Source organism: Mandrillus leucophaeus, unplaced genomic scaffold (assembly GCF_000951045.1).
Source record: "Mandrillus leucophaeus isolate KB7577 unplaced genomic scaffold, Mleu.le_1.0 Scaffold35, whole genome shotgun sequence".
Taxonomy (NCBI): Eukaryota; Metazoa; Chordata; class Mammalia; order Primates; family Cercopithecidae; genus Mandrillus; species Mandrillus leucophaeus.
This window is the reverse complement of record NW_012103698.1, coordinates 687052-700110: the sequence shown is the minus strand read 5'-3', so window position 1 is coordinate 700110 and position 13059 is coordinate 687052. Positions and strand designations below refer to the sequence as shown.

At 41.9% G+C, this 13059-nt stretch overlaps 1 protein-coding gene and 1 pseudogene across 1 annotated transcript in view; both read right to left on the bottom strand.

Annotated features, from left to right (window-relative positions):
• Nucleotides 1-2247: 2247 nt before the first annotated feature.
• LOC105546207 lies at nucleotides 2248-3375 on the bottom strand (annotated as a pseudogene).
• A 2499-nt stretch (nucleotides 3376-5874) lies between these two features.
• UBR1 (ubiquitin protein ligase E3 component n-recognin 1) overlaps nucleotides 5875-13059 on the bottom strand; it is a 160279-nt gene continuing 153094 nt past the window's right edge. Inside the window, exons 46-47 of the mRNA XM_011989223.1 lie at nucleotides 11158-11259; nucleotides 5875-8474 (exon numbers count right to left, since the gene is read on the bottom strand). Coding sequence (XP_011844613.1) covers nucleotides 8333-8474; nucleotides 11158-11259 — 244 coding nt within the window. The 3' untranslated portion in view covers nucleotides 5875-8332. The remainder of the gene's footprint in view (nucleotides 8475-11157; nucleotides 11260-13059) is intronic.

The window sequence follows — 13059 nt, the reverse complement described above, 5'->3', positions numbered from 1 at the left end:
GCCTTGGCCTCCCAAAGTGCTTGGATTACAGACATGAGCCACTGTGCCTGGCTGGGATGTTTCTATCCTAGAAGAGTCACTCGTTCATTCTCATATGAACAGATACCTATTTAGCGTATGGGTTTTCCTTTCCTGCCCACAGAGCTTCAGACAGCACCAGTATCTGGGGGTTTGACGAGTACCTGTTCTACAACATGGAATTCCACTCAGCATAGCATGTAACCAGGGAACCCACTTCACAGTAAGAAAGTGCTGCAGTGGGCCCAGTGACTGTGGGTTACCCTGGTTGTACTGCGTATTGCACCACTCAGGAGCAGCTGAGCTAATACAATGTTGGAACGGCCTGCTGAAGGGACAGTTCAAGTGTCAGCTTTGAAGGCGGGTGCCATGCTCCAGGACACATTGAATCAGAAACAGTGTAATCCAGAATATTTTCATCAACCCAGTAAGAAACCCCATACCCATTAGCAGTCATCCCTTACTCCCCTGTCTTCCCAATCCCTGACAACCACTAATCTACTGTTTGTCTCTATGGATTTGTCTAATTCTGGACATTGGATATAAAGGGAATCATACAATATATGGTCTTTTGTGACTGGCTTCTTTCACTGAGCATAATGTTTACAAGATTTGCCCATGCTATGGCATGCATCAGAATGTCATTCCTCTTTGTGGGTGCATAATATTCCATTGTATGGATAGATACTTTATTTATCCATTCATTGGTTGATGGACAATTGGGTAGTTTCCTGTTTGGGCTATTATGAATAATGCTGCTATGCACATTTGTGTATAAGTTTTTTTGTGTGTGTGTGAAGATGTTTCAAATTCTCTTGTTTACACACCGGGGAGGAGAATTGCTAAGTCATCTGGTAATGGATATTATCAGGAACTGCCCATCTGTTTTTTAAAGCAGCTGTACCATTGTATATCCTCACTAGTGATGTATGAGGGTTTCACTTTCTCCACATTCTTGCCAACACGTTATTCCCCATCTTTTTGATTATAGCCTTTCTGGTAGGTGTGAAGCAGTACAGTAAGTCTTCATTTAACATCATTAACCCTTGGGAACTATGACTTTAAGCAAAATGATGTATAATGAAGCCAGTTTTACCATAGGCGAATTATTATAAACAAGAGTTAAGTTCGTATGGCATACTTCGCATCACAAAAACATCACCAAACTTCTTCTTCTTCCTTTTTTTTTTTTTTTTTTGAGACGGAGTTTCGCTCTTATTGCCCAGGCTGGAGTGCAATGGCGTGATCTCGGCTCACTGCAACCTCCGCCTCCCGGGTTCAAGCGATTCTTCTGCCCCAGCCACTTGAGTAGGTGGGATTAAGGCATGCGCCACCACACCCAGCCAATCTGTATTTTTAGAGACGGGGTTTCTCCATGTTGGTCAGGCTGGTCTCAAACTCCTGACCTCAGGTCATCTGCCCACCTCGGCCTCCCAAAGTGCTGGGATTATAGTTGTGAGCCACCACGCCTGGCACAAACTTCTAAATAAAGATGAAAACACTTCTAATAATAAACACTGAAATAAATGTGAACTATACATACATTTAAGAAAGATTGATTAAAAACAAGTAAAATAATTATTTATCTGCCTATCCTGGCTGCAGCTCAGGGCACAGGGTGGGACTCACATTGTTTCACTGTGTAGCCTATTTGCCTTTTTCCTCCTCTTTGGTGGTGTACTTCTAGCAGTAAATTTTACACTAACATCTTTATGTAATATTCTCTTTCCTTAAATACTGTTGGTTTCTTAATACATGACCAATTTTGAAATTGCTTCTTACCCTGCTCCTTCTCTCTCACCATGTAGCCACTAGCTTTATCCTAGTGTCAATGTGTGTACTTGTTTGTATTTTGTTTTTTTTTTTTTGAGACGGAGTCTCGCTCTGTCACCCAGGCTAGAGTGCAGTGGTGCGATCTTGGCTCACTGCAAGCTCCGCCTCCTGGGTTCACACCATTCTCCTGCCTCAGCCTCCCAAGTAGCTGGGACTACAGGTGCCCGCCACCACGCCCAGCGGCTAATTTTTTGTATTTTTTAGTAGAGACGGGGTTTCACCGTGTTAGCCAGGATGGTCTCGATCTCCTGACCCACCTTGGCCTCCCAAAGTGCTGGGATTACAGGCGTGAGCCACCGTGCCAGGCCACTTGTTTTTATTTCTTGATTTGTCACCTTCAAGTGATACCTTATTTATTTTTAATTTTTATTTTTTTAAGGTTACACAATAATTTATTTATTGAGGGCCTCCTCTCCCCGCCCTTGCAGTCTCTAGGTCACTTTTCCGCTTGCAGATGTTGCACGTCAGCCCTAGAAAGATGACTGGGGGCAGGGGCACTGCGTCCTGTTCAGTGAGACCCATAACGTGGCTGTAACTGTCTTCCTAGTATTGCAAGAACACGGCCGGCAGGTCCGGCTCCTCATACAGTCTTCACCGGGGCCACCTTCTCGGCCTCCTTCTGCCCGTAATTCTCCTTTAGGATCTGCTACTGTTCCGGAGTGGCCCGTTGCAGACACTGAACCACCAGTCAGCTGCATTTGTTGTCCTGTTTGTCAGTGCCAACTTTGCCGGTCACACTGGGGTCCCCAAAAGAGGTCAAGGTAATCATCCTGAATCTGAAAGAACTCTCCCTCTCCCATCTCCAGCAGGATCTTCTTGGCATTGGTGTGCTCCTTCTCACCATCAATGCCTGCCATGTACATGGCTGCAGCTACAGGAAGGCAGAAGGAGTAGAAAGCTGCCTTGTACTTGACACTAGATTTGTACCTCTTTTCAGTGAATCTGCCAAGATCTGCATTGCCATGGGGGGCTGTGATGAGGTCCAGGGTCTGTCCAATCTCAGTCTGATAGAAACACTGCAAGAAGAGCTGGATCAGGTTCAGGTAATAGGGCTGCTCCCGGCAACAGAGCTTCAGCAGGTGGTACATACATGCTTCCCTTCCAGAAGCATAGCATCACTGATGGCATCCAAACCCACGCCCGGCTTCTGTAACCAGCAGATCTGTCCCCAGTGGTGAGGGATGAATCCGTGATGTCATCTGCCACCAGGAAGAAAGCTTGCAGCAGTTCCACACACCAGCCCACAGTCAGGGCCCGCTGGAGACTCTCAGCATCCTGTTTCCTCAGCTCCACCAGCTCCTGGAATGCTACTAGCACTGTCAAAGCCCAGTGATACTTGCCTCCAATGGCATTGTACTACAGGACCTCCTTGAGCTGGGTGATAGCATCTCCTGTCTCTGGGTGCCCCATCTCATCCTCAGTCAGCACCCTAACAATCTGGGAGAAGCACTGAACGAAATCCTGCTTTTCTTGGACATAAACATCTGCTCTCTGGTCTCCATTCATTCTGAGGGAGGTGCAAAGGGCTCTGTTCCTGGATGCGGGTTTCTGCTTGATACCTTTTTAATTCTGGCTAAAACCACTGATGTAATCAGTGAGCTTATTTAACTTTCTACCCACTTGCCCTTTTTCTCCTATTTTTTGTTAGTTGTAATAATTCTACATCATTAGAGCATCCAATTTTGTCTCTCATCCCCCCATCTGCACAATGAAACATACGCAACACTCACCCCCAGACCTTATGCCAAGGCTTCTATAATCATTTACGATTGTCTGAAGCTGGCTCACTGGTAAATTTCTCAGGAAAGGCTCATGGGAAAAAATATTCCCTGAGTGTTAGCATGCTCTGAACTGTCTGGGTGGATTTTATACTCGGACAGTTTGTCTGGATGTGAAGATGCTTTGGTGTTGACTCTTCTGGGTTTTTACAATGTTCTCTTTCAACATGTATTCAAGTTTTTCTTTTTTCCCCCAAGAAATTTTTACCTAATTATAGTTTCCATTTGTGTTCTGTTCCATTGCTTTTTCTTTCTTCAGGGACTTCAATTAATATATATCAAATCTTCTTTATCCTAAATCCTTTTTTCCTCCTCCCCTGCCCCCTGCATTTTTTTTTTTTTAAGTCAGGGTGTCACTCTGTCACACAGGCTGGAGGGCAGTGGCATGATGTCAGCTCACTGCAACCTTGACCTTCTTCTCAAGGGATCTTCCCACCTCTGCTTCTCAAGTAGCTGGGACTACAGGTGTGCCACAATGCCCAGGTCTTTCCAGCTTTTCCTTACTGTGCATTCCATTGGTAACTTTTCATTTTTGTATTCCTTCTTAGTCTTCATTTCTACTTTTTCCCCAAATTTCACTTGACTGATCTGGGTGACAGAGCGAGACTCCCACTCAAAACAAAAAACAAACAAAAACCCTTCTTTGCCTTCAGTGTTGCCCCTCATATAATTTTTTTTTTTTTTTTTTTTTGAGATGGAGTCTCACTCTGTTGCCAGGTTGGAGTGCAGGGGCGCGATCTCGGCTCACCGCAACCTCCACCTCCCAGGTTCAAGTGACTCTCCCACCTCAGCCTCCTGAGTAGCTGGGATTACAGGTGCACGCCACCATGCCCAGCTAATTTTTGTATCTTTGGTAGAGACGGGGTTTCACTGTGTTAGCCAGGACCGTCTCAATCTCTTGACTTTGTGATCCACCCGCCTCGGCCTCCCAAAGTGCTGGGATTATAGGCGTGAGTCACCGCACCCGGCCCCCTCATAGAATATTTTAAAGCTTAAAACTAAAGCAACTGCTTCTAATTTTAAAAAAATTCCAGGTACCCTTTTCTCAAATGAAAGCTTATACAGAAACTCAAAATGAAAAATCACAACTATCCAGCTTTGGCATTCTTTCCCCTCTCGGGCCTACGTTTCTCCCAGAATCTTTGGCACTTAGTCTGAAAATCACCAAGCTAAAAAGAAAGCAACCTCTTCATTTTAGTGAAGAGTCATGGCTCAGAAATGGAAGAAAACCACCCTGCTTATTTTAAGGCTCAATCCCAGAAGACTGATTCCAGATCGAGGGTGAGAACCAGGCATTTGGATTTTGTTAACTCTCTCTAGGTGACTTTAATGGACAGTTAAGTCTGAGGACCATCACACTAGATACATGCTGCCCAATATGGTAGCCACCAGCCACACATGACTACATTTAAATTAACTAAAAATTAAAAATTCAGGCCCTCAGTTGCACTAGCCACATCTCAAGTGTTCAATAGCCACATGAGAATAGTGACTGCCATTCCGTATGGTAAATACATACAGAACATTTCTTTTTTTTTTGTTGAGACGGAGTCTCGTTCTGTCACCCAGGCTGCAGTGCAATGGCATGATCTTGGCTCACTGCAAGCTCTGCCTCCTGGGTTCACACCATTCTCCTGCCTCAGCCTCCCGAGTAGCCGGGACTACAGACGTCCACCACCACACCTGGCTAATTTTTTGTACTTTTAGTAGAGATGGGGTTCCACCATGTTAGCCAGGAAGGTCTCGATCTCCGGACCTCGTGATCTGCCTGCCTTGGCCTCCCAAAGTGCTGCGATTACAGGCGTGAGCCACCGCGCCCGGCCAGAACATTTCTATTACTGCAAAACTCTTCTGGCTACTGCTGCTCTAGACAGCCGTCTTCATATCAGAGTGTGCATACCCAAAAGGACGCAGACTGGATTGGAAGATATTTAAATATCTATTTCTATTTTTAACTGATTTTTAAATCTCCTTTTTAAAGCTATGGTTTATAATTTGCATGTATTAGTAAAGCACTGCATATAGAATATAAAATATGTGTATGTGTTTATATTCTATTTGGTATGCAAGCTTAAAAACTATTTATTGATGGAGTATATGGCTAAAAAAGTTTGGAGACCCATATATACTAAACACCTATGTCTTTTAAGACATTTGCCTGGGCTGACAAAGGCTTCGACTGGGGAGTCTTCCTAGGCACAGATTTTTATACTTCAAACCCAAATCCCCAAACATGAGAAGTCCCTTTTTTTTTCTTTTTAAATATACACATATATTTTATTTTAAAAAGCACAAGAACATTATACAAGTTTTAAATTTACATTTTTGCAATAAAAGTTATCAATATATGCATTATTTGTATAACTTCATCATGGATGGAATTTGAATCAGTGGTATAAACATGTTGCAGTCACTAAATATAGATCATCATCACAGTGAACCAAAATGCATAGTTGTTATGAAATGACAAATGACCACTAAAAGGTGAACTCACAGCCCATACACCAATATAATAAATTAATTATACAGATATATTTTTCTTCACCATATCATTAAAACTCTCACTAGCCCCTCACCAAACATTAGAAAAACACAGTTCTGGAGCCATCCTGTTGAACCAGTGCCTTCACATACTACACTAAAGAAAATAAAGTGACTCAGTTGCTTGTTTGTAAGTAAACTTCATAACCATAATTGTTTGCAATGATTAAGGTAAATCACTAGGACATTTGAACATAATGAGAAATCCCTGGGGCTTGGGGCAGCACTGAGACATATGCTCACCTACAGTGCAAAAATCTGAATCAATCGCAATCAGTGGAACGTAATATGAAATGGGTTCTTTGGCAGTAAAGGTCTGGCTGGCCATTGCCAGATAGTCCCTCTGTCCTCTTGAGAGCCTAACTCCAGAATTGATTAAGTTAATATAAAAAGGACTAAAAGAAAGTCCATTTATCTTTGCTGAATTGGGGCCCATCTATTAGGGTAGAAGTCAGCATCTTCTGTTTCCTATTCTAGCCAAGATTTCCCAAACAATCCACTCAATACAATTACATAACAAACACAAATGTTCAAATACTTTAATCATTCTGGCAAATCTGACAAACTGAATAGTGAATTTCCTGATCCTTACCTGTTACTTTTACAAATTGTTCACTACAGATGTATCTATTTATCCGGATACCTTCTGAATTGTAATTATTCAAGTAGAAAATCATGATTGTGATTCTGATGCCTGCTCAGGCCAATTCCTTACTGCAAAATCCACTTTTCTTTACATAAAAGGACCAGAAAAATCTAGCCCCAAATGTGCATCACGAATCACTTAGCAAATATATTTTTACTTGCCTGCCTTTGCTGAGCAAACAGAAGGTAAGAAAACATTTACACACGTGTGTGAGACACTAGTAGCCAAGGGCAAAATAAGATACAGTCTTTGAATGCATCTTTCAAGGTTCTGACATTACCCCAGAAACAACGTAAGTTAAAATGGAAGGTTTCCATTTATCTTTTGTCTGCTGCTTTATATCACAATTTCTTGATACAAAAAATAAAAGCCAGGAATCAAGAAGTCTATGCACAAATTCAGGAGAGCTCTACTATTTATAAACAAGATGGCTCAACCACGGCATGTTATATAACAGGACACAGACCATTGATCACATGGCTTTTTGGTGGTTTGTACTAGTCATAAAACCAGAGTTTATGAAAAGGTTGCACACAGACAACATCAAGGATTTGTCTTTTACAAAGATATAGAAGATTGTGGAATTGGCTTAAATCCGATTGTTCTAATTTACAGTTGTCATGATCCACTCATGTCATGATCCACTCATTGGGAGAATTTTCTTATCCTCATTCTACAAATAGTTTACATCAGAATAACAAGAGGTTTCTGAGAGTCAAATAGGATGGTACCACAATCTCCTTGCAGAACGAGATCTGCCTTTGGAAAATGTTAAGTATTATTTCAAAACTCAACAAAGCTACTGGTAGTCAGAGGTGCAGAACTGCAAGCTCTTTGTACCATCAGGAATGAATAATAAATACATTACCCTAACTTTTCTTGAGGTCTACAGTGAGAAAAAATCTTTTCCACATTGGCAGAAATCATCCTGTCCACATCGAGACTGAGTTTAATTTGTGGTGATAGCAGCAGGTGGCACATTAGGGGTATTTCCTTAAAAGAGAAATAATAAAAAATTTATATTTGGAATCTTTCTCAATTCAAGTATATTGCATGGTTTCTGCAATTCTTCTTTAGCTGCAAGGAAGACTATCACAGATTATTAGAATCTTGTCAGTGATCCAATGTCAGCTGAACTAAACTTGCGGGGAAAACACCAGATACAAAATTGCAGAAGAGTTAACCAACATATAAAAATGTCCACAACTGTTTGACGTGACTTCATCTACCAAGTGGATGAAATAAAATGAAATGAGACAAATTATGAAGGGGAATAAATTCTCTGGAAATACCAGCACATAAAACAGACTCATCTACGTCCTTTTTTCCTGTGAAGCATATGTTTGCTGACTGAAAGCAATACTCCATTAAGAAATACTTTATTGATGTAAGTGAATCTGGACGTGGAGCAAAAGACCCTCCAATACTTCCCCAGCCCTCAGAAAGTTTTCCATAATTCTGAATCAGCCTTTATTACTGGTCGTCATTTGTGATTGTCTTGAGGCAGAGTTGGAGCTCACAGTAACTGCCAGTTGAATCCAAATAGCATCTGATTAGTCTCTTGGCTCCTAGCAATCTCTTCTATAATGCAGTGTTGTTGCCAAACCAAATGGAGCTTCCGATACCGCTCATGAGATAAATGAAGGGGGTTGCCCCTCCTTTAGGGAAAAAAGAAAAAACATGTAAGTTTGAATCTAGTAACTGCCACATCTTTATTGTCTAAATTAGTATGTACTCTTGAGATGTTCCCGGAGCTGGGAGGACTCACCAGCACAGGGCTTAAAAAGGGATATTTTCCCTTCACCACTGATCACTAAGAACTTGACAGGCTACTTAGCTAATAAAGCAGAAATATACTCCTTGACTATTCATAAAATAGGTCAGGTATACTATGGCATTATGGGACCTCACTTAAATGGTCAGTGAGGTTTATAACTTGAAGCAGCACTATTCTTTTTTGGTGGTTAGCTTGAATAGCTTTTTGGCTTCATATTGTTATCTAGCTTCAATTTATGATCTTTGCACAGTAGAGGTTAGGTCTGACATATAACACTAGGCCCTAAAATTATATTTTGCTACTCAGAGATGTTTGGTTGTAACTGTCCTTATGATATGACAAACTGGCTGGCTATTAGCAAATAACTAGCAAATAATTTAATAAAATAATTATACTTCAATTCTAGAGTTGCACAGTTTTTAACACTGTGTAACAGTTAATCCAAAATGATTTAAGTCTGGCTGTTGCCAGTAATGGAGAACTGTGAGATCCTAATTCCTTTAGACATTCAAGTGTCTCAGCTGGTTGGGATTTTTTTTTTTTTTTTTTTGAGACGGAGTTTCGCTCTTTTTGCCCAGGCTGGAGTGCCGTGGTATGATCACGGCTCACTGCAACCTCTGCCTTCCGGTTTCAAGCAATTCTCCTGCCTCAGCCTCCAGAGTAGCTGGGATTACAGGTGCCCGCCACAGCGCCTGGCTAATTTTTTTTGTATTTTTAGTAGAGACGGGGTTTCACCATGTTGGCCAAACTAGTCTCGAACTCCTGACCTCATGATCCGCCCGCCTTGGCCTCCCAAAGTGCTGGGATTACAGGTGTGAGTCACTGTGGCCGCCTGGTTGGGGATTTTTAAACTGCCAAATTAATTTTAAAACTCTGCTTTGTACCCTTGTGGAACAACTAAGACTATCCTCAGTCATTAACTACTTTCACCACTCTGCTTTTCTCCCTAAACCAAAGACAGGTCAAATGTCATCCCAATAGAAACAAAGCTCTGTATGATCCAAGGTCCCAAGCCCCATCTATTAAGCCTATTCTTTCTGAGCAATATTTCAAAGGAACAAAATTTCAGTGAACCAAAAAGAGTTTATTGTAAGGAGGTCTAATCTTTATCTATATGTACTTTTGAGATCACTGTCAGTCACCTCATTTTCGTAAGCCATCAGTAGGACCCCAGTTCCTACCACCAGGGAAGGATACAGAAAAGTTCAGGATTATAAATCTTTTGCTAATGCTCAGAAGGAAAGAAGGCTGATATAGCTGGCTAATAAAAAGTCTCAGTTGGGTAGGGTGGCTCATGCCTGTAATCCCAGCACTTTGGGAGGCCAAGGTGGGCATCTGGATCACCTGAGGTCAGGAGTTTGAGACCAGTCTGGCCAACATAGTGAAACCCCATCTCTACTGAAAATACAAAAAAAATTTAGCCAGGTATGGTGGTGCATGCCTGTAGTACCAGCTACTTGGGAGGCTGAGGCAGGAGAATCACTTGAACCCTGGAGGTAAAAGGTTGCAGTGAGCCGAGATCTAGCCTGAGTGACAGAGTGAGAGACTGTCTCAAAAAAAAAAAAGTTTCAAGTATTGCAATGGAAACAATATCTCTAAACCAAACTTCATCACTGGACACTACAAATATATACTATCAGTGTCAATCCTTTTAAGCAATTCTGAAGAAAGGTTGATTACAAAATACTAGAACACTGAAAGATGGCTGGGGCCTTTAAAAATTTTGGAGAAATACTACCTTCAAATTTTGGAGAAGCACACAGTTGTTGAAAATTATGTGCTAAAGATTGGCATCATATTTAATATTTAAAATTTGAAGCCATTTAAAAAATAGCTCTCGGCTGGGTGCAGTGGCTCATGCACTTTGGGAGGCTGTGGTGGGTGGATCACTCGAGGTCAGAATTCCAGACCAGCCTGGCCAAGATGGTGAAACTCCGTCTCAACTAAAAATACAAAAATTAGCTGGGCATGGTGGCATGTGCCTTGTAGTCCCAGCTACTCAGAAGGCTGAGGCAGGAGATTCACTTGAACCTGGGAGGCAGAGGTTGCAGTGAGCCGAGATAGTGCCACTGCACTCCAGCCTGGGTGACAGAGGAGACTCTGCCTCCCAAAATAAATATATAAATAAAAAATAAAAGTAAAAGGTAGCTCTCAATTACTTTTTTTTTTGAGACAGAATCTCCCTCTGTCGCCCAGGCTGGAGTGCAGTGGGCGATCTTGGCTCACTGCAACCTCCTGGGTTCAAGTGATTCTCCTACCTCAGCCTACCGAGTAGCTGGGAGTACAGGCGCGCACCACCATGCCTGGCTAATTTTTGTATTTTTAGTAGCAACGAGTTTTCACCATGTTGGCCAGGCTGGTCTCAAACTCCTGGCCGCAAATGATCTGCCTGCTTCAGCCTCCCAAAGTGCTGGGAATACAGGTATAAGCCAAGTGTCCGGCCTCAATTACCTTTTGTGATTAAAGAACTGTCACCGTTTACATACAATAATATGACTGAAATAGAAAACAAACAATATAACAGAGAACTTACTGAAACCTTCCTATTATAAAAAAAATCTTACTTCAGGCCAGGGTCTGTTTCTCCATATTCATCCAAGTAAGGAGCTGGATAGGCACAGCCTCTGGCTTTACCTTCAACCAGGACCACTCGGCACTCTCTGATTCTGAAAGAGAAAACCAACAGGAATGTGGTTAAGTGTATGTGTGCAAATGATAGGCACTGCATCAATGCTAATCTAGAGAAAAGATATGGCCAATATCTGTTAGAAATTCAGTATACAGACAATATAAACAGACAAATAGACTAAATTATGTTTTGTCTAAATAAACGAGAACACATATTGCTATTTCTGTTGAGGCTATAGAAAAGGAGCAGTGGATTTGGTGAAATGAGATCAGTGACACTGACGGAATCTGTTGAAGGGAGGAAGCTGTCCTACTTCAGCCACAGACACCTTGGAAAATGGTGGCCGGGGTTGTTTCTATTCTGATTTCTGACACAACCTGGACAGGGGAGGGAACCTCACAGAAGAACAGAATCACATCTCCTAGTCTGATAACCTCAAGTCAGACAGAATATCAACTAGGGAAGTATACCAGCTTTTCTGGCTAGAGCTCGCCTGAAACACTGCAGGTACAAAGAGCCACTGCCACCCTGAAGGCACCTGGGACTTTTATGTCTCTTGGGAAACAGACATAAAAAAGGCTTGCGTACACAAGTACAGGGGCAAGTACTTTACAGAGAAATTATAAAATAAACAGCTGGGCCAAGGTAGTGGGTTTACTTGCTGTGGGTTCCCTAAAAATAGGTGTTTAGGTTTGGCTTCCATACATTCTTTCCCCTTGGTTCAAAAGATGCCTATGAGTAATGATTACATATTTCACAGTTAGAAAGACATTTGGGTTTATGTAACGGAAACTGTGTTACATGAGGAGAGTGGAAAGAAAAAGGATATATATCCACTTTGAATTTTATTTCTCTGCAGGCAACTTAAACTCTTCTTTCATAAATATAAGTGACTATTTTTCTTTTTTCTCTACTTTTTTTTTTCCAGACGGAGTCTCGCTCTATCGCCCAGGCTGGAGTGCAGTGGCGTGATCTCCGATCATTGCAACCTCCGCCTCCCAGGTTCAAGTGATTCTCCTGCCTCAGCCTTCTGAATAGCTGGGACTACAGGAGCCCGCCACCATGCCCAGCTAATGTTTGTATTCTTAGTAGACACGGAGTTTCACCATGTTGGCCAGGCTGGTCCTGAACTCTTGACCTTGTGATCTGCCCGCCTTGGGCCTCCCAAAGTGTTGGGATTACAGGCGTGAGCCACCGTGCCCGGCCATAAGTGACTATTTTTCTATCCTCAATCTTTTGCTGAAAGACTAGGAGAAATGGTGGGTTAATAGATGAAATAAAGATATCACAGGACAAACCAAAGTTAACAATTTACATGGACTTTTTTTTTGATAGAGGATCTTACTCTGTTGCCCAGGCTAGAATGCAATGGCACGATCATGGCTTTCTGCAGTCTTGAACTCCCAGACTCAAGCAGCCCATCCACCTCAGCCTCTCAAGTAGCTGGGAAAACAGCCATGTGCTACCATGCCTGGCTAATTTTTTATAGAGATGGAGCCTCGTCATGTTGCCCAGGCTGACCTTGAACTACTGACCTCAAGTGATTCTCTTGCCTCAGCCTCCCAAAGTGCTGGGATTATAGGTATAGGTCACTGTGCCTGGCCTACATGTACCTTTTATTTATTTTTATTTATTTTAAAGAACTCATCTTCCAGGAAGATTACATTTTAAATATAAGTTTTAGGACTCGAAGTTCTTTCATTATACCTGAGTATTATATAATACCAGAGCAATAAATACAAACTCTATCGTATTTAAGATTTTCCATAAATAACGGAAATGTTAACAGAAACCTGTTCTTTTTTCACAGTATCTTCTCAAATGTAATTTCACGTCA